We start from the raw sequence: 26,737 nt of genomic DNA, 5'->3' as shown, positions 1-26,737 counted from the left end.
ACAACTGAGGTAGATGCTATATTTCACTTTACAGGGGAGGTAATAGGCCAGGAGAGGGGAAATAGCCAGAACACAGCTAGGAATAGGGAGCCCCAGGATGCTAACAGGCGAGGCAAGCAAGTCCCCAGTAAACTAGTAATTGAACATTTTTCGTTCTATTTTAATTCGATACAACATCACTTGGAAAATTAATATGGCAAAGATTCGCTAACTCCACTTCTAGTGATTTAACCTAAAGGCATGTGTATTGTGGGAAAGATAAAACAGCTATAAGGAAATAAAAGCAAAAGCCTGAGGCTTAGGGATGTTAGGCTCCTCGTTATCAGTGATGAAAAGTGCTTAAGGCTGCAGTGGGTGAGCCATTCAAAGCTTTGTTTCAAATGATCATGAAGGCCACCGCTCCCGGAAAACCTTTGCGCTACAAAAGAACAGGACAAAAACGAGAAAGAGAAAAAACCAACACAAACTGTAAAAGAAATTAACACTTTCAATTTTAGTATTTTCAACTATACACATTTTTAAAGGCTCGAAAGAACATTCAAATACGTTTTCACCTCTTTCCCCCAAAAAAACCTTAACTTTTTTTTCGAGACAGGGTCTCGCTCTGTCGCCCAGGACGGAGTGCAGTGGTGCGATCTCGGATCACTGCAACCTTCACTTCTCGGGTTCAAGCGATTCTCCTGCCTCAGCATCCCGAGGAGCTGGGATTACAGGCACCTTACAGGCCTCCCAGAGTGCTTGGGACTGCAGGTGAGAGCCACCGCGCCCGGCCTCCTTCACTTTCATTTGAACTCTCTTTACCAGGAACTGTGTTAAGTGCCCTACCTTTCTTCTTTATCAAAACGACCCTATGGTGCACTGTTATCCTATTTTACCGACGAGAAAACTTCGGCCAGCGCAGCAGCTAGGGCTCAGTCCCGAAGCCTCGCGCTCTCAGTCAGAGAGCAACCCGCGGGCCGTCTCCTAGGAAACCGGGCTCGCCACACCCCTTGGTCGGACCCCACTTCCGCTCCTGCGCGCTGAGGCTCCGGCGGACCTCTGGTGGACATGGCTGCTTCCCGCTTACCCCCAGCGACACTAACGTTAAAGCAGGTACCGGCGGTTCTCTGCCTTCCAAAGCAGCTTACCTGGGTCTGAGCTGGATTCTCCATCTGTCCCTATCCCCAACGGGGCGGGTTCCGGGGTCCTGATGCGGCGTGCGCGCCTTCTGAGATTGGCCCGATGCCTGCGGGGCGGTGCTTCGCTCCGCGGGGCCTGACGGGAGGCACTGGCTGCTTCCTTGGTTTGGTGCGATCGCGTGAGACAGCGTCAGGCGCTTGATTTCCCTGAGTCCCGGTGCCTCAGCTGCCCAATGCCCACGGTAAAAGTCTATTGCACTGAGCTGTGGCAAACAGCAAATGAGATTACCAAAGATTTGAACAACTGTTAATTTAGAAAAAGTGCTGTCGTTGTAATAACAACTTCTAGGAGACCGGCAGCCCTTTTCAGCCCGGTAGGCAGCTCCTGATTTTTTAATGGTTCTTAGGTTTGACAGAGCAGTAAGCAAAAAGATCAGATGAACCTCGTGATGCTTTCTTTAAAACATCTTTTTGAGACAGGGCCTCACTCTCGCCCAGGCTGAGTGCAGTAGCGCAATGAAGGCTTACCTCAGCTTAGACCTCCTGGGCTCAAGTGATCCTCCCATCTTGGCCTCCCAAAGTGCTGGGATTACAGGCCTGAGCCACTGCATCTGGCCAAAAAAAGAAAAAAAAAAAGTTTTTCTTTGCCTTTTTCAAAATTGACCAACGAGAAGTACTCTGGTTACAGCTTGGTTTGCTGAAGTAGAACTTTCCAGGCTGGCGATTGTGCAGTAGTAATTGCTATTTACTCCTCCCTTTTACAGTTCGTAAGAAGGCAACAAGTTCTTCTCCTCTACAGAAGGATTTTGCAAACAATTCGGCAAGTTCCAAATGATTCTGATCGCAAATACCTGAAAGATTGGGCAAGAGAAGAATTCAAAAGAAACAAAAGTGCCACCGAAGAGGTGAGAACAAAATCATGGTGAGGACAGATCCTAACCCTTTTTATTGATCAGTGAATTTTTTTTTTTAAGTTTAGCAGACATCTTGGAATATAGTGCCACTGAGCTGGTATATCTTGATCATTGCTTGTAATGTTACCGATTTTAAATTATTATTTTAAAATTTAATATTTTAAAATAAGTGTAGATAAAAGAGTATCTACACTCTTCAGCATCATCACTTGACTTTTATGTTGTACATTTTATATGTATGTATGTGGAACTCTTTTGGCTTTTCTAAAAGGCAGCAGTTCCAATACGTAGTATTGGTTCTTGATTTTAACAGATAAAATGGTATAGCTATACCTTGTTTAACCAGGTAAAACTATAACCAGATTTCACTTTATTCTACAGGATACAATCCGGATGATGATTACTCAAGGCAATATGCAGCTCAAGGAGTTAGAAAAAACACTTGCTTTAGCAAAATCTTAACTATAGCATTATTCTGAAGGATTTTCAAAGTCTCCATGTGTTTTGTTGCATTTAGGATTAACAATGGACAACACAAAGCCCAGTCTTACTATTTATATGTACAGTATTTGGTGATAGAGAGCAAAGGAAAAACACATCAGAACAGTTGCCTTAACACTGAAAAACATACCCTGCATTTTGAAAATGTTTATGGATGTCTCAGCAGTTTTTAAAAGAAGAAAAAAACCACTAACAAATGGCCAGTAGATGCTGGACACAATCATTAGGGAAGTGTAAATCAAAACTACTATGAGGTCGGGTGTAGTGGCTCATGCTTGTAATCCCAGTACTTTAGGAGGCTGAGGTAGGTGGATCACTTGAGGTCAGGAGTTCAAGACCAGCCTGGCCAACATGGTGAAACCTCATCTCTACTAAAAATACAAAAATTAGCTTGGTGTGGTGGTGCATGCCTGTAGTCCCAGCTACTTGGGAGGCTGAGGCAGGAGAATCACTTGAACCCAGGAAGTGGAGGTTGCAGTGAGCTGAGGTTGTGCCACTGCACTTCAGCCTGGGTGACAGAGTGAGACAGTATCTAAAAAAAAAAAAAAAAAAAAAAAAAACCCTGAGATTCACATTCACTAGAATGGCTGTAATTAAAAAGAGAAATAATAATAAGTCTTGGTGAAGATGTACAGAAATTACAGAACCCTCATACATTGCTGGTGGGAATGTAAAATGGTGTAGCCACTTCAGAAAACAGACGGTCAGTTCCTCAAAAGATGAAACAGCTGCTGTATGAGTTAGCACTTCTACCCCATGCCCATAGCCATTATTTGGCACTAAAAAGAAACGAAGGACTTATATATACTAAACATGGATAAACCTTGAAAACGTTAAGTGAAGGAAGCCAGTCACAAAAGATCACATGATGATTCCATTCATACAAAATGTCCAGAATAGGCAGAAAGATTAGTGGTTGCCTAGGCTGGCTGTAGATGGAATGGAGTAACTGCTAATGGGTGTAGGGTTCCTTTTCAGGGTGATGAAAATATCCTACAGTTAGCTTGTGGTGTAGGCTGCACAACTCTTGAATATATTCAAATCCACTGAACTGTACATTTTAAATGTAAGGTATGAATTGTATCTCAATAAAGCTGTTATTAAAAAACTCTTGAGGTGTAGGACTGAAAGTATACTGACACCAGGAGATACCCTGGAACTTTCTCGAAAAATCCTGCATTATCCCTGAGGGTTGTTCAGGTACGTTCTTCAGATGTGTCATAGTTTGATAGAGAACTCATCAAAAAGATCACCACTGGGAATCTAGATCTTTGTTGAAAAGGGAAGAGAAAGAGAAGCTTAATGAGCACATTGAAGCACTTACCAGAAAGAAGAGGGAAGACTTCTGGATGAAACCTCTGTGAGTACCTTAACATTCACGTGGAAGTAGTAAAAATAAGATTCTGGGTGCAGTTCTCCTCCAATGACAGGAAAAAAAAACAAAGAGAATTTGAAGAATACGTCAGAGACAAATACATTACAACCAAAGTTGACTTCAAGGCACTTTTGAAGGAGATCAAATTTATAACAAAATAATTTAGTGAAAGTGAAAGCTTGTGGAAGATGTTGGAATCATCCATCCTGAAAATTGAAGTCTTGTTTATCAACAGAACAGCTAAGAAGCTAATCTAAGAATGACCAGCACCTGAAAGATGTAGACAACATTTTGCAGAATGATAAATGGTATCCAGTACTGGACTGTGTCTGAGAGGCATCAACTGAATGTGGATGTTGATGACCTGGACTGTCAGGGTCCACCTCTACCTCCCAGAGTCAGAGCCCACAAGACAAAATAATTCTGAATACTGTTCCATGGGGGTAATCTACTAATTCAAAATGCCTGCCTGTGCCAATTTTCAGGTTTTTATGTAGATAAGTATTAGTTAACCTGTTGCAAAATGATCTGACAAACAGAAGCATTTGTGACGTTTCTGAACAGAGAACACTTTGGAAATATTTTTTGTGTGACATGATTGATAGATACATGCTATCTCTAGTAAATCTAAAATCTTGAAACTCAAAATCATCCTTTTATGGGTGTAGAAGTCAGTGATTTAATGATGCTCTTCCTAACAGTGGTGTGCATGGAAAGGTTTTCATTAAAGAGCGTATGTGGTTTGCATTTGCAAGATTCAACTAGCACAGACTCCAAGAAAACCTAAGTTTTTTTGTTTTTTAAAGCAGGTAAGGCCGGGCACTGTGGCTTACACAAGTAATCCACACACTTTGGGAGGCCGAGGTGGGTGGATCACTTGAGGTCAGGATTTCGAGACTAGCTAGGCCACTAGCTAGCCTAACCTGGTGGCACGTGCCTGTAATTCCAGCTACTCAGGAGGGCTGCCTCATCTTGAACCCGGGAGGCAGAGGCTGCAGTGAGCCGAGATCACACCACTGCACTACAGCCTGGGCGACAGAGTGAGACTCGTCTCAAAAAAAATTAAATAAATAAAAAAGTGCCATCAAGTTAGAAGTTTTAAATTCATGGTACAAGCATTGCCATAGATGTGCCTGCAAGAAACACACAGATGACTTTTTTTTGAGACAGGGTCTCTGTTGCACAAGCTGGAGTGTGGTGGCGCGAACATGACTTACTGCAACCTTGAGCTCCTGGGCTCAAGAGATCCACCTGCTTCAGACTTTCATTTAGCTGGGACCACAGGCATGTGCCACCATGACCGGCTAATTTTTTTTTACTTTTCAGAGAGAGGAGGGGGAATCTCACTTTGTTGCCAGGCTAGTCTCAAACTCCTGGGCTCAAGCAATCCACCTGCCTCAGTGGCCAGAGTGCTAGGATTACAGGTGTGAGTTTTTTTTTTTTTTTTAAAGAGACAGTCTTACCTCATTCTGTCACCCAGAATGGAATGACTTTCTAAAATTGCAGAAAGCAGAACATATTCCTTGCTGTTTATAATATTATAGTTGTATCAAAGGGAAAGAGTATTTCTCCTTAAATAAAATTACAAATAAGAAATGTATGTTTTACTCTTACTCATAAAAGGTATTGTAGAATACAAAAGGTTTTTCAAACTGGTTTTGTCTTTGATTGGCTTTTATAATCCACACTTCAAAGAAGAAATGCATTTAACTTTTAATAACTTAGTCAAAAAGTATAATGTTGCCTTGCCTTGCATAACCTTTAACTATTGCAAATGATGTTTTGTCCTTCCCCTTTGTCCAGTATTTTCCAAATGGTCAACAGTTTAAACATTTAAGCTCGCACTGAGAAACCTTGCCACATTTCAGCAGTTTTGTTTTGCTTTTGGTGGAGAGCACCTGATCTCGACTTTACAGCCAATGTATTTACTCTAAATTACACTTTTATAGATGCAAGGTAAAGTGTAGCTGGGTGAAGGCACTCAGGAGCCATAAAATGTGGTCAACCACAATAAATTAAAATGTAAGCAAACAAAGTATTCACACTTGCATTTTTTTAATAAGGAATTTAAGATCCATAGTATCTTTAATGCTTGGAAGAGACACAAATTCAAGGTGATAAAAATGTTAATTAGAAGACACATAACATGCCTCAAGTATATCAACACTTGACTCCACAAACAAGGCATAACCATGAAAAAAACACTCCCTTTATTTTGGGCTCCCAAAATCAAAAGTTAGAACTAATTTATTTAATCACAGATATTTAGTATACTCAATAATGCACTAACAATTTCTTTAAAAAAACACTAATACTGTACAATATTTGTGTTTTAGTTTTTCCCACAGCTGTTGAAAATTTCAGCCTTGATTTGAAACATGACCTGCATGACAGGCTATAAGTTGTCAATAGTTCTTTTTCTTTGGAAAAGTACAGTTGTGGCATTTACTCATTTTAGCAGATAGCTAAAAGGGAAAAATAAGGAAAAATATACACTGGACCTGCAGTTAAGTTTTTGACAATGCCAAGGATCAAAAACAGATGAAACAACATTTGCTGAAGATGAAAAGGTATTGCATTGGTCTTAATAGATGTTGCCATCTCTGGGTAAGGATGCTGACTGAGCCTGTTCTGTGTCTTCATCACCTCTATTTGTTTTTTCTTCTACGACAGACCTCCGAGAGACAAGATCCATGTAGTAAGCCACACTAGGTCCTTTTGACCCTTCTCATTCTTCTGTAGTCTCTTCCCTGTGACTTTTGACAAAAATACTCAGTTCACAATATTAGCTGCCTGCTTCTGATGGGTAGGAGGTAATCAAAATACTCCCACCAAAGCACTCTATGGTCTAGACTTGATACTTAAAATTTAGTTTTCAGCATTCCTCAACAAGGATACCTTGAGGTAATAGGAGATATTTTGGTAAGTGAAAATAATTCCTGCTTGGAACACAGCCTACTGAACTCAGGATTTAATTTCTTGAGTATTAGGCAGTTCTCAATAAATTGATATATACTGAGGAATGATTCTAAAGAGGTTAGTGATATCCTGTTTGAGAATAGATTTAGAAAACTGAAGGTACTCTCCAGCTCTACAATTCTGTATTAGGAACAACAGGGAAATGAGAAAGTGCCTCTATATTGCAATCTAATGAGTCTCTGGGGGAAGACTGTCTACCTGCGTAGTAGTTGAGAACAAGACAAGCTCCCAAACACATGAAAATCAACTTGAAATAACATCAGATTCAGCCTGGGCAATATCACGAGACCTTATATCTACAAAAAATTAGCCAGGACTGGTGGCACACGCCTGTAGTCCCAGCTACTTGCGAGGTTGAGGCAGGAGGATCACGAGCCTGAGAGGCCAAGGCTGCAGTGAGGTGTGATCATGCCACTGCACTCCAGTCTGGATGACAGAGCAAGACCCTGTCTCAACAAAATAAAAAACATCAAATTCATTCCATATTCAGGTAACAGTGACATATATCTACTGAATTATTTATTTTTCTTTTAGGAATGTCTGTATCTATGGATTGTCACTATAAAAAAAAGAAAAAACCCTAAAACTGAGCTTGACAAAGGGAATAAAAGCATACTTTGTTTTTCTTGGTGTCCCCATGTTAATAAATCATTTCTTCTCTTTGGCTCAATAAGCAGCATTTTATTACAATTACGTTCAATAGTCACTAGGTTCCTGTGTCTATAGAAATAGAACTGAAGTTTCTGTGCATACATGGGATATTGAGGAGATGAATATAAATCCCATATTCCAAAGGACAAGAAGCTTGTCCAAAGTTTCAACATATCCATGCTACTTTTACAACTTTGTTCTGTGTTTATATTTCATTATGGAACAAAGTAAAGTCTTCTGGCCTCCACGAAGTTGGGGAACAGTGGGGCCTAAGTTGAGTTATCGAATATTTTGCCTTCACCGCAAAGCAGTAGAAAGCTTTTGAGGTTCTTTAATGACAGAATTCAAAATGAAATACTTTCAAAAAATAGCCTTATTCATTATAAAATGTAGAGCAAAAATCTCAAATTCAGAAAGGTATTCTGATATAATTGGGTTTGATTAGGAATAGGTTATAAATTTTCAGGTAATTGTTACATGAATTTTTTTCCATTAATCTGCTTTAAAATCACTATATAACTGATTTTTTGACTGAAAATACAGAAAATAACAAACAATTTGAATCTTTCTCATTTGATCTCATTGTTTCCAGAGCTGTTAGCCAATTATTCATTATTTAAATAAACTGACTTTTCAATAAATTTTATCATAAGATATATCGGATCTTGTGACATCATGAAAATATTTCTCCTCAAAAATCTGATAACTTTTCATGTGATTAAAACGTCAACAGTTGGAGAATTACGAATTTGAGAAAGAGGGTTTATTTAGCACACCTCAGAGTTACAGCTCTTACAGAAAGACACTTGTCTAGGCACAGCAGGTGTGTTCAAATTTATATGAATGACTACTTGAGTTCAGACGGGATTACGTTTTTCTTGCTTTTGACTTATATTATTTCACACATCTTGAATTTTAGAGTCTAGGCTTACACATCGTCCAGTTTCTTGGCATGGCTTGCTTAATCTGAGCTTTCAAACTTCAGATTAACCTGGACTGAGGCTAAGAGTTTATAATGAAACCCAAAACTAAGCAAGCTTCCCCTGGTTTCAGTTTAATTGTTGAAGTCTTCATAACTTCCTGGGCATAGGAAACATGTATCTGGCACATTGCAGAATTAGTGATTTTTTTAAAAAGGCAAATCTGCAATATATACAATAGTTGACTCCTTGGGCATAGCTATTATGCAGTTGCAAAACTGGAAATCTTCAAGAATCCTTTCATGTTTCCTCTTTATTGGTGCTAATTTTCCTTCTGCACCCTAGTCCTTAGTTTGGCAAGTTCCTCTTCTAAACTTTTAATGTGTTCCTTCAATGTAGCCTTATCTTGCTGGGCTTTCTGATTGGCTTGGCTTCGTGCTTCTTCAATCTTCCTTTCATACCACTTTTCCATCTGGGTAGAAACAGCCTCAAAAAAATACTGGGTAAGCTCCAGAGCTTGGGAGGTGTCCCGAATGTGAGGGCCAGTCTGCTCACTGCCTGCGGCTGGTGGCGGCTGCCCACAGGTGCTGCTGGCTGCGGGTTGCTGGGCACGATGCCTTGTTGGCCCACTCTTCCCAGACTTCTTAGTTTGAGTGCCTCTGTTGACACAGGGCCCAGCCTGCTGATCAGATCTGGCTGCCTCATTCATGGGTAGCAAGGCTGTCTGGACCTTGACGTTTCTCAGTCGGGAGCCTGTACAGTCAGAAGACGACAGCTCCTGCTGGAGTCTCTGGGTAGCAGTGGAGTTGAGGGCCTTTTCTTTGGGCCTAACCACTGGAGGGGAGCTGTCGGAAGCTGCTGCTGGACCTGCAGTCACCACTAATTGATCCACACCTGGTTTCAGAAGGAAAACAAACGTGAGAGCAAATCCACATTCACACAGTCATATGGCTGCGGGTCAGTATTTTAGAGTCTTAAGGATCCTGTATATCACCAGCCTTCTCCATCAGCACCCACCATGTGTAACGTCTCCTCTGAGCCTTTTCTCACCTTTCTGTTCCTCCCTTCCACTTTGTCTCCTCTGATGATCACTTTGGCTTGTCAGAGCTTTCATGGATTCTGTGTTAGCGCCACACTGGTATCATTTAAGCAAAAAAAGTTGCTGGCTTTTCCTTCAGCCTGCCTCAATCTACCTGAGAAGGCTCTGGTCCTGTTTCCTGATGCCTAAGGATGATGCCGCTCACCAAGTATCTCAAAGCAGATTTGGACATTTATCTATGAGAATATGTATTCCCATTCTCTAATGTCTGGGCCTATTCCCTACCAGTGTACTAACTGCTTGACCCAAGCTCCAATTTGGAAAGGAGGCCCCATTTTCCACACCCAGAGCTCCACGACAAGCCCTAAGAGTAGTCCTAGCATGAAACATTTTCCCGGGATGTTTCCCCATGTTGACACAAAGATGAAACCACAGTTCCAGAGATGGCCTGTGGTAACACAAAGCACTTATATCAAAATCCCCCACTGAGGCCTAGTTACCCAGGCTCTGAATGTCCTCAAAATTGCCATTATTGAGTATAATCACTGTGGCTAATGTAAAGATGGTTTGCTTGCAGCATTTCCTATCTAGCACTGGGGGCAAGTTCTATGTAAGAACTGCTGTTTAATGAGGATTTGCATAGTTGGACAAAAGTAAAAGGCAGATCAAAGAGAAGGAAGAGGTAAAAGGCACAAAAGGCAAGGGAGGAAGAGCCCTGCTGAGGAGACCGATGGATCTTCATCACCTCTCATCTTTGGGGTCCACTCTGATACTATCAACACTGTACTCAAAGCAATGTTATCACCAGTCAACAATTCTTTAATTCCTTTATTCAAATAAGTTTGAGCACATAAATGAGTGCTTTATTATTATATAGCAACTGAGTATATGGTTACGAGCAAAATATAGTCCTTGCCCCTACAGAGTGCACTTTACCATCCAGTGTTTCCCACAGCCCTAGCATACGTACTGCCTTTCAGTGCAGGAGAGTACAAGAGCTGCTGGGTCGTGTTCCTTTTGGACAAAAGGGCTCTCTGTGTGTGGGTTACCTGTAGAGGACTCGCAAGTAGATGGTGTGGATTTAGCTCTGCAGGCCCTAGAATCTCCAGAAAGCTTCTGCTCCAGATTCTGAATCTTTAACATGCACCAGGTTTTTAATTCATCCACCAAGGATATCTTAAAAAAAAAAAAAAACCCCACAAATAAGTACATAAAAGAATCAAGTGAATTTGATACATGGTTTATGAATTAAAGCATCGAGGATGGACTTTTCAATTGTAACAGTTGAGGATACCATCTAACAAACCCAAAAGTTATGGCTTGCCCACTGCTATGGTTTGGATATTTGACCCCTCCAAATCTCATGTTGAAATTTGATCCCCAATGTTAGAGGTGGGGCCTCATGGGAGGTGTTTGTGTCAAGGGGGTGAATGCCTCATGACTGGCTTGGTACTATTCTCACGGTTAGTAAGTTCTTGCTCTATTAGTTTTTTTTTTTTTTTTTTGAGATGGAAGTCTCGCTCTGTCGCCCAGGCTGGAGTGCAGTGGCACGATCTCGGCTCACTGCAAGCTCTGCCTCCTGGGTTCACGCCATTCTCCTGCCTCAGCCTCCCGAGTAGCTGGGACTACAGGTGTCCACCACCACACCTGGCTAAGTTTTTTGTATCCTTAGTAGAGGTGGGGTTTCACCATGTTAGCAAGGATGGTCTCGATCTCCTGACCTCGTGATCCGCCCACCTAGGCCTCCCAAAGTGCTGGGATTACAGGCGTGAGCCACTGCGCCCATCCGCTCTATTAGTTTTTGAAGGAGTTGGTTGCTTAAAACAGCCTGGCACCTCCCTCCTGTCTCTCTTGCCTCTTGTCTCGCTAGGTGATCTGTGCATACCAGCTCCCCTTTACCTTCTACCATGAGTGGAATTTCCTGAGGCCCTCACCAGATGCAGATGTTGGCAGCATGCTTCTTGTACAGCCTGCAGAACCATAAGCCAAAGAACTCTCTTCTTTACAAATTACCCAGCCTCAGGTATTCCTTTATAGCAACACAGACAGATTAAGCCACCCTCCTATAGGCCACAGCAGGCACCCAAGCAGAGAGCTATCTACAATCTTCATTAAGTGACTAGAGCCACCTTAAACTCAACCCCCAAAACCACCCAAATCTTCCAAACCAAGTACTTCTGGTTGCTCAGAAAGCCTGAGTTCTCACACACTCACTGTACTCATTCCATGTCTCTTATCTTGGTGAGACAGTAAACTCCCTGAGGGTAGAAACTATGTCTTGTTCTAAAACTATAATGGCCTAACAATGCACAATACATGGAATGAGTTCAGGACAGAAATGGCATCTTCCCCAGCATGTTCGGTCTTCATCTGTTGCCAGCATATTCAGCCACGGACATAAACAGAACTACAGGTTCTTTTCTATTAACCTCATTTCAGTATCATAAAAATGATACACTATATAATGCAAAAGCTCGGAGTCTCAGCCTCCGAGTTTTCAGTGGCAGGCCTGCCTGAGCTCAGTGGGCCTGTGTGGTAAATCATAAGTTAAGGACTAGCAGATGCTGGTTCCTACCTGTCGTTTCTCCCCCTCATGCTTCTCTGTGTCTGAGTGCTGTTGCAGGCGGTTCAGGCACTCCGTCCTCTCTGCAGAAAGTCGCTCAACCATCAGCTTGTCCAAAACACGCATCTAGGAGTCAAGTGGAGCAGAGTGTAAGACTGAGATGATCTCAGGGTGAGCCCTGGCTTCTCAGCTCCTGCAGAGGGGCTTGGGGAACCAAGTAGGAGCCCCTGCATGCAAACTTCAACCCCTTATCTGATTCCATTTGCATGTAGGACTCATGGAACTTTTTCAGAATTCTTGAGCGTGTTTCTATGAGGCCAACGTTTCTTTTTTAAAAAAATCTCATTTGTTAAAGTTTAAGAGGTATAAGGACTATGGATATACAGGCCAGGCGTGGTGGGCCATACTCCCACCACCTGAGGTCAGGAGTTTGAAACCAGCCTGGCCAACATGGCGAAACCCCATCTCTACTAAAAATACAAAAATTAGCTGGGTGTGGTGGCACATGCCTGTAGTCCCAGCTACTTGGGAGGCTGAGGCAGGAGAATCATTTGAACCTGAAAGGCAGAGGTTGCAGTGAGCCAAAAAAAAAAAAAAGAGAGAGAGACTCTGAATATCCAGTAAATACACAACCTGAGCCCATGCAGGCCTTGTAGGCCTTAAAACATTATTTCCCAGACTACTGTAAGAAAAAACGACATCTCAAAGTATGGAGATTTTTCTCTTCCCCAACCCCACTTTAAAAAATGTTAGTGGTTGCCTACAAGGCAGTAAAATGAGCTTTTATCCGGCTCTTGCAGTGAGCAAATATTTTTGGTGCTTCATTGGAAGTAGCTAAAGTATGTAAGAAGAGTGTAGAAAAGGAACTTAAAGGATTGCTTCAGAGAACAAGCAGTTGTCGCTTTTTAATCACATGCCCTTCTGGAGTACCCTTCATCTTGGCATTTCCTGTGGGACCCCCACACCTAGGAGGGCCAAACTTTCACTGCTTTGACAAGGACCAAAGAATGAAAGGAACTATTGTTAGGAAGAGCCAATCTGCGAAGGCTCACTGGTGAGCTCCCCTCCTGTCAGGGACACACGTGGCATTCCACACCCAGATGTTCAAAACATTAAGAAAAAAGAAACATCAGTTCTGGAGACGTGGTGAACACCTTCTGTTTTTCTCTTCAGTCCATGTTTTCCTGTGACCTGTGCTCCTCCTGTTTTCTAGGATTGGCCTACTCTCCCCACTCCCTTAACCTCTTCCTCCAGGTGGCTGTTTTCAAGAGCAGCCATAGGTATACATTGCTTTGTTCACACGTCACACTAACTGGCTCAGGTATAAGCATCTGACTCAAGGGTGCCACGGTCCTTTCTTGGTGATTTGGAAGGAGGACTAAGATTCTACACCCCAATCTGTCACTCCCTTGAACTGAAGTGAGGCCCTTGAGGTATCCCAACATTCATCTCTCATTCCTCTTTCAGCTTAGGCTAGGCGAAGTGGGGTTTTTATATACAAAACAGTCTTCACTAATCTATTATTGACCTAAGAAAATATTTTTAAAATGGCCTTTCTATAAAATACAAATAGCAAATAAGCCTTAAAAATGTTTAATCTTACCAGTAAACAAGGAAATAAAACTTAAACAGTAAAATGTCCTTAGTCAATTTGGCAAAAACTTTTTTAAAAAAAGGGCAGGGCAGGTGGATCACACCTAAAATCCCAGCACCTTGGGAGGCCAAGGCAGGCGAGGCGCTTGAGCCCAGGAGTTTGACACCAGCCTAGCCAACGTGGTGAAACCCCGTCTCTACCAAAAAAATACAAAACTTAGGTGGGCATGGTGGCGTCTGCCTTAGTCCCAGCTACTCAGCAGACTGAGGTGGGAGAATCGCTTGAACCCAGGAGGCAGAGGCTGTAGTGAGCTGAGATTGCCACACTGCACTCTAGGTGACAGAGTCAGACCCCATCTAAAAAAAAAAAAAAAAAAAAGTTGTAACAAATACTATTTTACGAAAACCGAGAAAATCTGAATATGGGCTGGATAACATTTTCTCAGGTGTGAAAGCAATATTGTTATGAAGTTGAAAGTGTTATTCTTATTCTAAACATTCTGAAATATTTAGAGATGCCCTGTCAGGACAGTCTGCAACTAAATCTGAAATAGTTCAAGAGTTAAAAAAACATGTGTGTCAGAGAGACAAGGTAAATGCAGCAACATATTAACTGGCTGACTACAGGGATTATGTACAAGCATTCACTCCATTATTCTGTGAACTTTTCTGTATGTTTGAAAACTTTTAAAATAAAAAGTTGGGAAAAGAAAAAATACATAATTATTCTAATTTTGTACGCAATGGGAAAGGAGTGTAGCAAAAATTGACATATAAAAAGATTGACATATAAAAAAACTCAAAAGAGATAAACTCCAATTTTTTTTTTTTTCCTAGACAGAGTCTTGCTCTGTCACCCAGGCTGGAGTGCACTGGCATGATCTCTGCTCACTACAACCTCCACCTCCCAGGTTCAAGCAATTCTTATGCCTCAGCCTCCCGAGTAGCTGGGATTATAGGTGTGCGCCACCACACCAGGCTAATTTTTGTATTTTTAGTGAGGCGGGGTTTCACCATGTTGGCCAGGCTGGTCTCGAACTCCTGACCTCAAGTGATCTGCCTGCCTTGGCTTCCCAAAGTGCTGGGATTACAGGTGTGAGCCACCATTCCCAGCCTAAACCCAAATATTAACAGTGCTTTTCAGCACAGTGGGCTTATAGGTGATTTATTTTCCTAATTTTCATATTTCTAAAAATGCTCTGTAATGGGGATATCTTATTTTTATAATAAGCAATTTAAACATGTTCTTTAAAAAGCTGAAATAAATGTACTTTAACAAAATCACATAAGCAGAAGCAGGCCTCTTCCCTGACAGCCCATTGGACACTCCCAGGGTGGAAGGGTGTGCTAAAGTCAAAGTTGGTTCCTGAGTTCATGTTCTGCCAGAACACCTTGCAATTAGGAAGCTGGGCCTTATGACATACTTGGTGCTGGGTCTTATTCTCCATCTGCCCCAGCTTTGTATTCATTTTGTCCTGAACCGATCCCAGCTCTGCTTTTATCTCCTCCACAGTAGCCTCCAACTGATTCTCCAGCTTGTTGATTAGAGGTTCACATCGACAACCATTTATTGGTGCCTAAGAGAAAAACAAAAAAGGAATCAATCCCTTGTTCATTCCTTCATCAGGTATGTTTTGAGCACCCACCACGTGCCAGGCAGTATACCAGGGGATAGAGATGATGGAAGAGATAGGCTCATCCTTGTCATAACTTTGGAACATCTTATAGGCCAAGTTTTGGGTGTAGCAGACACTAAAATTCAGAGGGTAAGATATGGTCCCTCTCCTCAAGGTGCTTTTATATACCCTGGGGCCTCAAGATACCTAGTCACCTGAGGATGGTGCAGCAAGCTCTGCAGCTACACACCCTGTCTGCCTTGGCCTTAGCAGCAGGAGTGGATCTGCACCGTACAGGTGGGGAGGCCATCTGGCTTACCTTCAAAGCTTGTGCTCAACTAAGTCAATGCCTAAAGTGCCTATCAGCCACCAGGAATGCCGTTAAACAAAAACCCTTGCTGAAGGCCTATGTTCCCTTCTCCTGACATTGCTTAGCAGGTACCTGCATCACTTTCCCATCCTTGCCCCGGTACAATGTGTAGAGCTGATACGCCCTGAACTCATGGGGTGGGGGTGGGGATGAACACCGATGCCTGTTCCTCTTTTTAGGGTGATTATGAGCATGCAGGTTCTTCTGGTGTCCAGGCTGTTGGTCGGCTGGTGGGGTGGGGTCAGAAAATGCTGACACCTGTAAGAGAGGAAGAGACAACACCCCTGAACGCTTTGACCTCTGCAAGACTGACACCAGTCGGTGGCGTCCATGTCACCCCATTTGGGCAAAGAGCCCCACTTTGTTTCACCTCATGGTGTCCTACTCCAAGCCACACATGTCAAAAGAAATATATCAGCACATTCACCTTATGTCTGATGTTAGCCAGATTTAATTTCTGTGCTCTGGCTCCAAACCAGCCAGCCAAGTGAGTGGCTTTTTAGCTGATGGGCATGACGCTCTGCCAGGACCCTCGCCACCCTGCCTCCCAGCCACCCCTCTGGGCTGCTTTCTGTGTCTCCTGACCTTGGGCCTTGACTTTCTCCTCCTGTCATCCTTTGCTCTGGGTTCTGGGGAGGCTGACAGGAACTCTTCTCTGGCTTCTTCTTTTCTGGCCACAGCCTGTTCACTGCTGGGGGTGTCTCCTGCTGAGACACTGCCCTACAGAAGGAAACAGCCCAGAGACCCATTGCGTTTGCTTCCTTGGCCTTTTTCACTAATATGGTCAAATTTTCTTTGCAAGATTCCATATAGTAAGGGACCCACAAGAACCTTTGCAAATAACATAAATTTTAGACATAGGAAACACTGCTTGGTGGTCTTAACTAACATAGAATGTTTTCCTGGTTGGTTGAACATTTGGCTTTTATTGTATTTATTAGGACCTAAGCTAAATATATTCCTGGGTCCAATTCGATGTTGTAGAACACCAGGAACCTACCCGACACAAAACACCTCAGCATTAGAGATTTTTGGTCGTTTAGATTTCAACAAAACATAACTCACTCATTCTTTGACCTCGGATGCAGCCCACCTCCCGCCCCCCCCCGCCCCCCAACGCCCCCCACTCCCCCACCCCAACCCACAACATTCATGGCAAAGAGTAAGAATCCTTTGAAATGAAAAAATATCATATTTCTGGTCCTTGTGAGAACGTTCACAACTGAATATGTACAATTCACATCTAGGAAGTTAATCAGAGTTGCAATGCCTTAACCCTGGAAATTGATGAGAGGATTCTGAAATAGCAGATAGAAGAGCAAGTACTTGGTGATAACATTTTCTGTGCCAAAAGCTGTCTCTATATCCCAGACTTCTCCCTCCTGAGTGAACTCAAAGGCATGGTTTATTCCAGGGCTACACGGCACAAGAGCACCTAGCTGAGGTGGAGGTGTGGGGCAAGAGGAGCTGAAATCAGCTCGGGCTCTGCTCACCATGCGTGCCCTGTGCACAGTGGGTCTGCCCAGGGGGCATCTTTTTCTAATTCATATAAGGGAGCCATAGAGGCTAGCATAGCCTTGCTCCCCTCCCTCAATGGAAGTGGCCTGTGCCAGTGGCTCTCAAATTTTAGTTCCCATGAGAATCCCCTGGAGGGCTTGTTCCAACACAGATTGCTGGGCCCCACCCGAGTTTCTGATCCTGTGGGTTTGAGGTGAGGCCCAAGAATTATCATTTCTAGTAAGGTCCCAGGTGACACACTGGACACCACATTTTGAGAGCCACTGCCCTACACAATCTGGGCATGGTGTTAGAGAGGCAGTGCTACCCGCAGGACATGGGCAAAGGCCACAGATACCTGGGCTGGTAAGTGTGCCCCCCACGTGTACTGGACGGGTAATGGGCAGCGCACACGGAGGCACATGGCCTGAAACCTTGGGGAATGGAGGATGTGAAACCAAAGAGAAAAAGACTGGCAACAGTTTGAAGAGCTCCAGCAAGGAGGAGAGGCAGAGAGGGCCGGGCAGCCACCAGGTGAACCTGGCCGAAGCAGGGAGATAGTTTCCCACCCTCTGAGCATGGGTGGATGTGGGGACGGCGGGAGGACTGCCCCCCACCTTGCTTTGGGCCACCTCATCTCTTGGCACAGACTGGGCTCTCCTCTCTTCCTTGAGCCTCTCTCTCTTTTTCCTCAGGCTTCGCCCACGACTGAAGCGCAAGACCTGAAGGAGGCAAACGGCATTGTTACAACCACTGGTGTGCGCAGCATCTGTGTGAGAGAATTCTCCTTGGACCTGGGGCTCTGACCTAATGGAATTTACAGCTTAGAGGGTGAGAGCAGGTGTTCACATCAAGCAAGCACCTCTGGACCACCTACCATCCTCCTAGGTCTTGTCCTGGGCACCACGGGGACTTGGAGACAGGATATTATCCCTGACCTCAAGAAGCTTAAAGTCTATGATGATAATAACTACAGACACTGATGCTGGGCCGGGACTGCCAACTACACGCACAGAGACTGTGCTCCAGGGAGTGCCATTCACATAAACTAGGATATGAATGGCGTCTCCTGGAGTTGTGCAACGCAGCAGCCCCGTGTGAGGCACAGTCTCACTCTCCATCTTGGTACACTGGACCTGAGCTAGCCCAGCAGATGTTCCCTTGGCCAAACTGTGTCCAAGTCACATCAATTTGATTCAAAATATTATTAAAGTGTATCTATGAGCCATAGTACCAACCACAGGACAGTTATCTCTTCCCCAAAAGGAAGCATTTACTCTGCCTCTTACAGTGCAGAGTGACAGAATGGACACAGAAAAACATAGGTGGGTCAGAACAGATCTCAGTTTGAACCCAGTAGCTACTGGCTATAGGGTCTTTGGGCAAGTGATTTGACCTCTCTGCGCTCTGTCTTCTCAAATGTAAAAACGGGTCAGGCACAGTGGCTCATGCCTATAATCCCAACACTCCGGGAGGCCAAAGTGGGAGGACTGCTTGAGGGCAGGAATTTAAGAGCAGCCTGGCAGACAAAGCAAGACCGTGTCTTTGTTTTTTTTTTATTATTATTTTTTGAGACAGAGTCTCACTCTGTGCCCCAGGCTGAAGTGCAGTGGCATGATCTCGGCTCACTGCAAGCTCCGCCTCCCGGGTTCACGCCATTCTCATGCCTCAGCTTCCCGAGTAACTGGGACTACAGGCGCCCGCCACCATGCCTGGCTAATTTTGTTTTTGTATTTTTAGTAGAGACGGGGTTTCACCGTGCTAGCCAGGATGGTTTTGATCTCCTGACCTCATGATCTGCCCATCTTGGGCTCCCAAAGTGCTGGGATTACAGGCATGAGCCACCGCACCCGGCCTCGTCTTTATTTTTAAAAAAGAAAAAGAAAGAAAAACGGGGAGTCGTTGGGATTCACCAAGAAAAAATAGGTGGCTGGCACGCAGTGGACTGTCAGTCACTGTCAGGTGCTTCCCTACCTGCCTTCAGGTGGCTTAATTGGCAGAGGGTGTTTAACAGAATTCAGATCTTTGAGTTGATGGAAACCTTCAATCTCTGGTCCATAATAGTTAAAAATGTAAAAGAGTCCTTAGACCAAGAAGTCTGAGAACCACTTCCCCGAGTCATTTCTAAAGCTAAATTCAGATTCACCAGGAAATCAAGTATGGTGAAAGAAAGTGAGTATACCCATTGCTCACCTGATGTATGGACTCTTAATACAGCACCAGAATCAGCCTAAAATGTACTTTCAGAGCGTTCGTGAACCACACCAATCAAAATGACAAGTGGCACTCAGAGGTCACCCAAACCCAAAATAAGAATCAGCAAAATTCCCTCCATTCACCATATCATTAGTCAGTGAAAATAACTTTGCATGGCTTCCAGCCTTTCTCAGCAAACCAGACCATCTACGAAATGGGATGTCATTAATCTTTTCCAGTCCACAGAAGTGAGGGAATATTGACCTTGAGGCTTCCAAAAGTAGTATCCTATGGCTGGGCATGGTGGCTCACGTCTGTAATCCCAGCACTTTGGGAGGCCAAGGTGGGTGGATCATCTGAGGTCAGGAGTTCGAGACCAGCCTGGCCAACATGGTGAAACCTCGTCTCTACTAAAAATACAAAAATCAGCTGGGTGTGGTGGCAGGCACCTGTAATCCCAGCTACTCAGGAGGCTGAGGCAGGAGAATCGCTTGAACCCCAGAGATGGAGGTTGCAGTGAGCTGAGATTGCACCACTGTACTCCAACCTGAGTGACATAGCGAGACTCTGTCTCAAATAAATAAATAAACAGTATCCTCTTAGTACTGCTGTGGCCCATTTAAAATCCATGTCCAACTACGGGCCTAAGGCAAGGGGATTTCTCTTTTCAGGCAAAGCAAATACTAATGCTATTTCTGTAACCACAGATCAAGAGAACAGTATGCGTAACATCTTATGCCTAAAGTTCCTTGTTTGTGTTGAGAAAAAGCCTCAGCATATACAATTATGCATAAAATAAACTTTCATAGCATGCCATCCAACTTCTTTGTTATTCGATGTAAGCATGGAGAAACCTGCTTAAGTCTTTTTTTGTTTTAAGTGGAAACAAAAAAGAACTGCACAGGGAAATGGTCCACAGTAAGGCTCTTTGCCCTTTAAGTGAAGATCCTTGGGCTCTGGAAGACAAATGACAGGTGGATTAAAGATCCGTCAATCTTTCTATGCCTGGGGAACCCTCCAACGCTGTAAGACTTGATCTTTGTATGGCTGAGGGTGGGGCTGGCTGTCCATTAAATTACCACATACTGAAATTGCCAGAGAAATGTGATGGGTTCTGACGTTTATACAGCACTTCATACTTTTAGATCCATGAGAGACTAGCATTTTTCTATCAGGATTCATGGATGTGATTCCACTTACGATAAAAGCTGCTAGAGGTGGAAACCCCACAGCTTTTCCTACTGACTTCCTTTTGTCGGGAGCTCTGTGGCCTTCCAGAGACCACTGAGAAGGACCAGCTCCATGCACAAGAAGGTGATCAATTTTGCAAAAGACACAAATCTTAACCATTTCCAGAAACTACTAGTTATATTAGGCACGTTTTAAAAACTTAAACGAAATAAAGGCCATCCCAAACCCTGGGCTGTTGTCGGGTTATTTTGCAGCAGGGTTGTGTTCAAAATCTTCCTTTGACTCCCTGAGACTTTATCTTCTTCTTGCAGAATAAGATGGAAAGCCAATCAGTGTTTGCTGTAATGTAATACAGAATAGTGCCAATCTGGAAATAACCTAAATGTCCAACATTAAGGAAATGGCTTAATAAACTATTAATAGCAACAAAAATAATATTATGCCTCCATTATAATGAATAATTATGAAGACTGCAGAACATTGTTTTATAATAGGATAAAAGGAAGAAATACAAAAGGGTATATACATTGTAAGCACAATTATGTAAAAATTATGTGTCTGTTTCATCTATTTTGTGGATGAAACAAAAACAGTTGTTTCAGGGGGCTAGAATTATAAATAGCTTATAAATTATTATGACATTTCTTTATTGTTACTTAGATAATGTCAACCTCAACTAAAGTATCAGCCACCATTTTAAAAAAAATTAAATGATGGTCAAAATACCATTAGTCAGTAAAAGAGGAAAGAAAACTAGACTGTATTTAACTATCTCCGGCAGGCGACTATCTGCCCAGAATCGTCCCCTCCCTCCTGCCTTTCTCTGGGGAATGCCGCTTCTCTTCTTAAAGTCCCTGTCCCACTTCTTCAGGGATGGGCATTTGGCCTAAACTCTGCAATCATGGCCCTCTCCTGCGATGTCTTAAACTGGAACTTCTTCCTTGGCTGAGTAGCTGGGAAATTATGACCCAGGCAGCTGGCCGTGACAAAGATCCAGCCACAGGGAGAAGATGAGGCAGCCCAGGCATGAACACGAAGAGCTGGACTTGATGCCTTTGACTCCCGTCATCCTGGGCCCCCATGCATGCCTATACCTCCACTGCCTGGTTACATTCCATATTTAAGTTAGTTTGAAGAGGCTTCAGTAGATTGCAACCAGGAGTCCCAACAACTTTGTAGCCCCGCATAATCAGTACCATGGAAAGGGCAGTAAATCCTACCTGGGGAGCTTTAGTAAGGAGAAGAGCAACTTCCGGGTTATTGTGGTAGCGGGCAGTCTCCAGCGGAGTCTGGCCTGCCTGAGGAGAGGCAGAGTAGGACAGGTGAGAAAGGGCCACGGGTCCCACGTGCACATAGCCCAGCTGGCACAGCTCTGGCCAGGAGCAGGCAGTTCCACACCCAGTCACACCCAGCACCTACGTGGCAAAACATGGCCACCTATGTGATATGGCCCTGGTCATCAGCCTCAGACCCTCCAGTGAGGGAGGTGGGTCACACTGGAGGACACGCTAAGTAAAATATATGACACCAGAGGGCAAGGGCAGACCAAGGGGGCGAGAAGTGCTTTAGGAGGCCAAGGCCTGGGCACCACCCACCAAGGAGTGCTTCCCTGCAAAGAGGGGAGGCAACGTAGCACTCAGACAGCATCCAGGGGGAATGTTTCAGTTGGGGAAACACCACAGAGGATCTGAGGCCCAGCCCAGTGATTAATCTCCCCTGAAAAACAGTGGGAAGACGCCAGAGGAGCAGATCAGGGCTGGCCAGAGAGATTCAGGAAGTTGAATATGAAAAGCAACTACGAGTTATAGCCATAATGTAGGTTCTCAGGAGATGAAGCCAAAACCCAGGAGTTGATAGCAAAAGGAAGATATTCAAGGCATCATGGAACTGCACCCCCAGTACTGGTTGTAGAGCTAACAGAAGGCAGGAGGAGAAAGAGGGGAGCTAGATACAGGAGCCAAGGAAGCTGAAGAGCCTTGTGCCAGCTTCAGCAGTCCCAGACCACACCCCTCAAAAAAACCTCCACACAGCAGCTGTTGTACCCTCCAGGCCCTGCTGAACCCTTCCGAGGGGCAGAGACCGCAGGACAGCCTCGAAGAAGAAAGCGCACCTGAGCTGGTGCCTGCTCTAGGATCTGCAGGACACACAGTGAGAGGGGGAGAGGGAAAGGGAAACAGTGAGGTCAGGCAAAGTGGAAGAGAAAGGAGTTGCTTTAGAATTTTGAAGCTGACTAAACTGAGGGCCATGTGGCCATTTTTCTGAGCATCACATGCATTTACAGCTTGGAACGCACTTTGGGTAACATCCACTCGTCAGTTTAACTGGACATCCCTGAGTTCTTTTTCATGCCAGGTTGTGTTCACTGCAGTCAGGCAGCTAAAAGCAGGCCCCAAGGCTTGTCAACTCCTGGGGCTGCTCAGAGCAGGGGTACCCTTCAAGTCCACCCCAACGGCCCTGGGGGCTGTGGTTCCAGCAGAGATCCCCCGTCTTCCACAGTGCGCTGGGCCTGGGGGTCTGCAGGGGTTTAGTACACATCCCATTCTGGAAAGGGGTGGGAACCACTTTAGAAAGCAATGTTGCAACTCAACTTACATTGTTAACAATGGTCGTATCTGCTCCGGCTTCCAGTAAGATTTTGGCCACCTTCTTGTGATTTAGGGCAGCAGCAACGTGAAGTGCTGTGTCTCCAGCCTGGAATTGATTAGAAGGTCTGCTAAACCTCATCTGCTCATGGCCTACAGCCCCCAGCTTTTCATTACCTGGCCTAGGTGTGGCTCTTCAAAGTCAAACTGAGATTTGCCTGAGACTGAAATGGGGCCCTTTGTTAAAGCGTTATGAGGCTCTACTTAAAGAGGTCTTGGAACTAAGTGACCTCGGCACCAATATCACCTTTCTTTCTGAGTGAGGATACCTGAAATCACGCAGCAGGATTAAACGCAGGGGCAAAGTAATGCTGGCCTGGGTTGTTGAGAATGGTGGGACCTGAAGCCTCACGAGGACAGGAGGACAGGCAGGAGGCCTGGGGCAGGCAGGCTAGTCATTCCACTTTTTGGCTCTGTTCTTTTACCCAGGGAGGTCAGAGGTCAGAAAACTGCTTGGTGTCTGAGTGCTGGATTGAGCAGGAGAAGCCGTGAAGATGGCTACTTCTGCAAGCACCGGAGAGGTGACAGGCCAGCCTGCAGCTACAGCGGGTAGATCTGAAGGGGCCACTGGGACTCAATCCATCTGCAGGCTCAGGATATGCTTTGTGCGGGTGGAAACACCAAGAACCAGTGTTCACTCAAGACCAACTGTTTTCTACATCTTACAGATAGCCTATAAATAAATGTTCATATTATCTTTATACAAGAAATATGCTTTCACAAAATCAACTATGAAAGGAGGATAAAGACAACTGCAGCTTAGTGGGCCAATTCCAAATGCAAATGCTGTCATTTTCCAAACACAATGATATAAATAAACCAGACAAATATAGGAGAAGTGAAACAATTCATTCTTTCTCCTATCAGGTGATCAGGCAAAGCGCCTGATACTTTTTTCCTGGGTAGCATGAACATTCAGCCATCTTTGTGAGGGGTGGGAAAATTTTTATTTCATTTCTGAGTCACTTAGCTATGTGTATTGAAGGGAAGCTCTGCACAGTGCTTTCCCCTTGGCTGAATATTGGAATAAGCTTCAGAGCTTTAAAAAATGATGATGCCTGGGTCCCACTCTCAGAGATGCTGAATTCATTGGTCTGCCATGTGGGCTGGGCAGGGGGACTTTTTAAAGCTCTCAAGTGCCGTGACACGCTGCCAAGGTTGAAAGACACTGGTTGGTGGGGGCTATGCAGGGGTCACCTGATGATCTAGCACCCCACTGGGGAGGCCGTGCTACTTGATTAGGTCAGTGGCTGTATACTCAGACAGAGAGCTTTTTAAAAACACCATTGCCTGGACCTCACCCCCAGAGGTTCTGACTCTTTCAACTGGGGTGGGATCCAGGAACAGTATTCTTAATTCCCCTGTTGATTCTCATATGCAGCCAGGGTCAGAAACCACCATTCCATGGTATTTTTAATCTACACCACAATCTAATTTTTTGTTGTTGTTGTTAAGATTTATGCACTCCAGCAAAGAAAAGCGAAACAATGTACCACATAGGTGTCAATAAATACCAAGACAATCTAATTTTCAAATCCAATGACTGCTGAAAATTGTGCACATTTCTAAGGAAGACGGTAATATTCACAGCTTTATTTCAAAACCCCATTGCATGGCACTCTCTACAGATTATATGCCCAATTTTATGGGAATGAAAGACTATCAGCTCAAGTGTAAGTAAGTGGCAGTGCAAGGAACAGAACTTAGGGAGTTATAAGACTTCTAATTCCTATGCTTGCTTGGTGGGGTTTTTTGTTTTTTTTGTTTTTTTTCCTTTAAAGAGACGGGGTCTCATTCTGTTGCCCAGACTGGTGTGCAGTGGCAAGATCATGGCTCACCACAGCTTCAAACTCCTAGGCTCAAACAATCCACCTGCCTCAGCCTCCTGAGTAGCTGGAACTACAGGCACATGCCACTCTGCCCAATTTTTAAATTTAATTAACTTATTATTTATTTATTTTGAGATGTAGTCTTGCTCTGTTGCCCAGGTTGTAGTACAGTAGCATGATCTCGGCTCACTGCAACCTCTGCCTCCTGGGTTCAGGCAATTCTCCTGCCCCAGCTTCCTGAGTAGCTGAGATTGCAGGTGCATGCCACCATGCCTGGCTAATTTTTGTATTTTTGGTAGAGACAGGGTTTCACCATGTTGGCCAGGCCGGTCTTGAACTCCTGAACTCGAAGTGATCCGCCCACCTTAGTCTCCCAAAGTGCTGGAATTACAGGCATGAGCTACCACGGCCGGCCAAATTTTTAAAAAAATTTTTTGTAGAGACAGGGTCTCGCTATGTTGCCCGGGCTGGTCTTGAACTCCTAGCCTCAAGTGATCCTCCTGCCTTGGCTTCCCAAAGTACTGGGATGTGAGCCACTGCACCCGGCCTCCCTTGCTTCTTTACTAAATCACATTTTTCCTCCTGGGTTTTCTTTTTAAAATCACATTTAAAAAACAAAGCCTGCCCCAGGATCTCCAGAAAATGTTGAATATGCAAATGTGGTGATACGCACAGGAATTATAAGGGCACACTTTCTCTAGGAGGCCAGATAAGCCAGGGCCACTAGAACTCAGTGTGACACCCATGCAAAGCCCACTGCTGGCTGAGTCCCAGGTAGGTGACATGGCAGCACTTCCCAGCAGCCTCTGCTCCCGTTTGCACTAACACACCTGTCCGGTAGCCTTGTGGGAAGGGTGCTGGCAGCCATGAAGAGGATACATGCACTGACCTGGTTCTTTTCATGGACAGAACAGAAAGCAGTGAGGAGGAGCCTAATGATGGACAAGTGATTATAGCGCGCAGCAACGTGCAAACAGGTGTCTCCTGCCTGCGGACAAAAATCAAACTCTAAGCACAATCTGAGCAGTTACAAAACAAATAGAGAAAAGTAGAAAGAAAATGTTATTTAAAAGCTAGCAGACTATCATATACTCTTTAGGGAATCATAAGCAGCTCTTTTAACATAGATGCTCCACCCCAAGGCTCGCCATTCTTTGCTGCTGTTGGCAGCCCTGCTCCCTTTCTGCCTGTGCAGAACAACCACGTGGTCACAGAATCACTGCTTCCACGTTTATGAAACTAGACGTCTGCTCCCCATGAGACCTTTCCAAGAGCTAAGGCAGGCTCTGCTTACCTGTGCTTGAGGAGGATCCAGGGACCCTAGCCTCCCTACAACCCAAAAGGTCAGTAGTATACTGACTTAAGACCAACAGCATTGCTTTGGAAATGAGCCCTTCCCAGCATAGATCCCTTATGGATGAAAGGACAGGGCAGCAGGGGGGTTGTCAAATCTTAAGATTACACATACCCCCTGAAGTTCAAGGAGTATCCCACTTCAGTTGGACCCCAATATCCTATATGGAGCTATGTAGTAGGGGAGCTCATAAGGAAGCAATCACTGGGAGCAAAAAAAGGGTATGAAGAAAAACTCAGGGGCAGGATGCTCAGTAAGCACAACAGGCAGAACCCTGTTCCCAGAAAGACAATAAAGAACTGGAGACAAAAAGCTGCCTGCAGTGTTTTCTTGCCATTTCCATTCTAGCTCTGTCTGGAGAACACTGGCCACTCGGCATACTTTTCTCC

General features: G+C 44.3%; 2 protein-coding genes across 14 annotated transcripts in view; one reads left to right on the top strand and one right to left on the bottom strand.

Moving 5' to 3' along the window:
• Positions 1 to 413: 413 nt before the first annotated feature.
• LYRM2 (LYR motif containing 2) lies at positions 414 to 7,557 on the top strand. The gene is made up of 3 exons (XM_003822879.6): positions 414 to 1,092; positions 1,883 to 2,023; positions 2,414 to 7,557. The coding sequence occupies exons 1-3, from the start codon at positions 1,048 to 1,050 to the stop codon at positions 2,492 to 2,494; spliced, it is 267 nt and encodes an 88-aa protein (XP_003822927.1). The 5' UTR covers positions 414 to 1,047; the 3' UTR covers positions 2,495 to 7,557.
• ANKRD6 (ankyrin repeat domain 6) overlaps positions 5,940 to 26,737 on the bottom strand; it is a 71,329-nt gene continuing 50,531 nt past the window's right edge. For 5 of the 13 annotated variants that reach the window (XM_003822878.7, XM_008976489.4, XM_008976488.4 and 2 more), the window contains 10 exons: positions 25,884 to 25,982; positions 23,116 to 23,214; positions 21,744 to 21,821; positions 17,754 to 17,858; positions 16,225 to 16,359; positions 15,712 to 15,897; positions 15,078 to 15,230; positions 12,073 to 12,186; positions 10,547 to 10,673; positions 5,940 to 9,352 (listed from right to left, as the gene is read on the bottom strand). In XM_003822878.7, coding sequence (XP_003822926.1) covers positions 8,781 to 9,352; positions 10,547 to 10,673; positions 12,073 to 12,186; positions 15,078 to 15,230; positions 15,712 to 15,897; positions 16,225 to 16,359; positions 17,754 to 17,858; positions 21,744 to 21,821; positions 23,116 to 23,214; positions 25,884 to 25,982 — 1,668 coding nt within the window. In that variant the 3' untranslated portion in view covers positions 5,940 to 8,780. The remainder of the gene's footprint in view (positions 9,353 to 10,546; positions 10,674 to 12,072; positions 12,187 to 15,077; positions 15,231 to 15,711; positions 15,898 to 16,224; positions 16,360 to 17,753; positions 17,859 to 21,743; positions 21,822 to 23,115; positions 23,215 to 25,883; positions 25,983 to 26,737) is intronic. The other 8 variants (XM_055113956.2, XM_034962517.3, XM_014345421.5 and 5 more) reach the window with 3 other exon arrangements.

This window comes from Pan paniscus, chromosome 5 (assembly GCF_029289425.2).
Source record: "Pan paniscus chromosome 5, NHGRI_mPanPan1-v2.0_pri, whole genome shotgun sequence".
Classification (NCBI taxonomy): domain Eukaryota; kingdom Metazoa; phylum Chordata; class Mammalia; order Primates; family Hominidae; genus Pan; species Pan paniscus.
This window is presented reverse-complemented; position numbering and strand designations above follow the sequence as displayed.

Excerpts from the sequence above, each read along its gene's own strand:
- LYRM2 (XM_003822879.6), top strand. The coding sequence starts at position 1,048 with ATGGCTGCTTCCCGCTTACCCCCAGCGACACTAACGTTAAAGCAG. Across the intron at positions 1,093-1,882 it reads CGACACTAACGTTAAAGCAG|TTCGTAAGAAGGCAACAAGT; the intron begins GTACCGGCGGTT and ends TCCCTTTTACAG. Across the intron at positions 2,024-2,413 it reads ACAAAAGTGCCACCGAAGAG|GATACAATCCGGATGATGAT; the intron begins GTGAGAACAAAA and ends TTTATTCTACAG.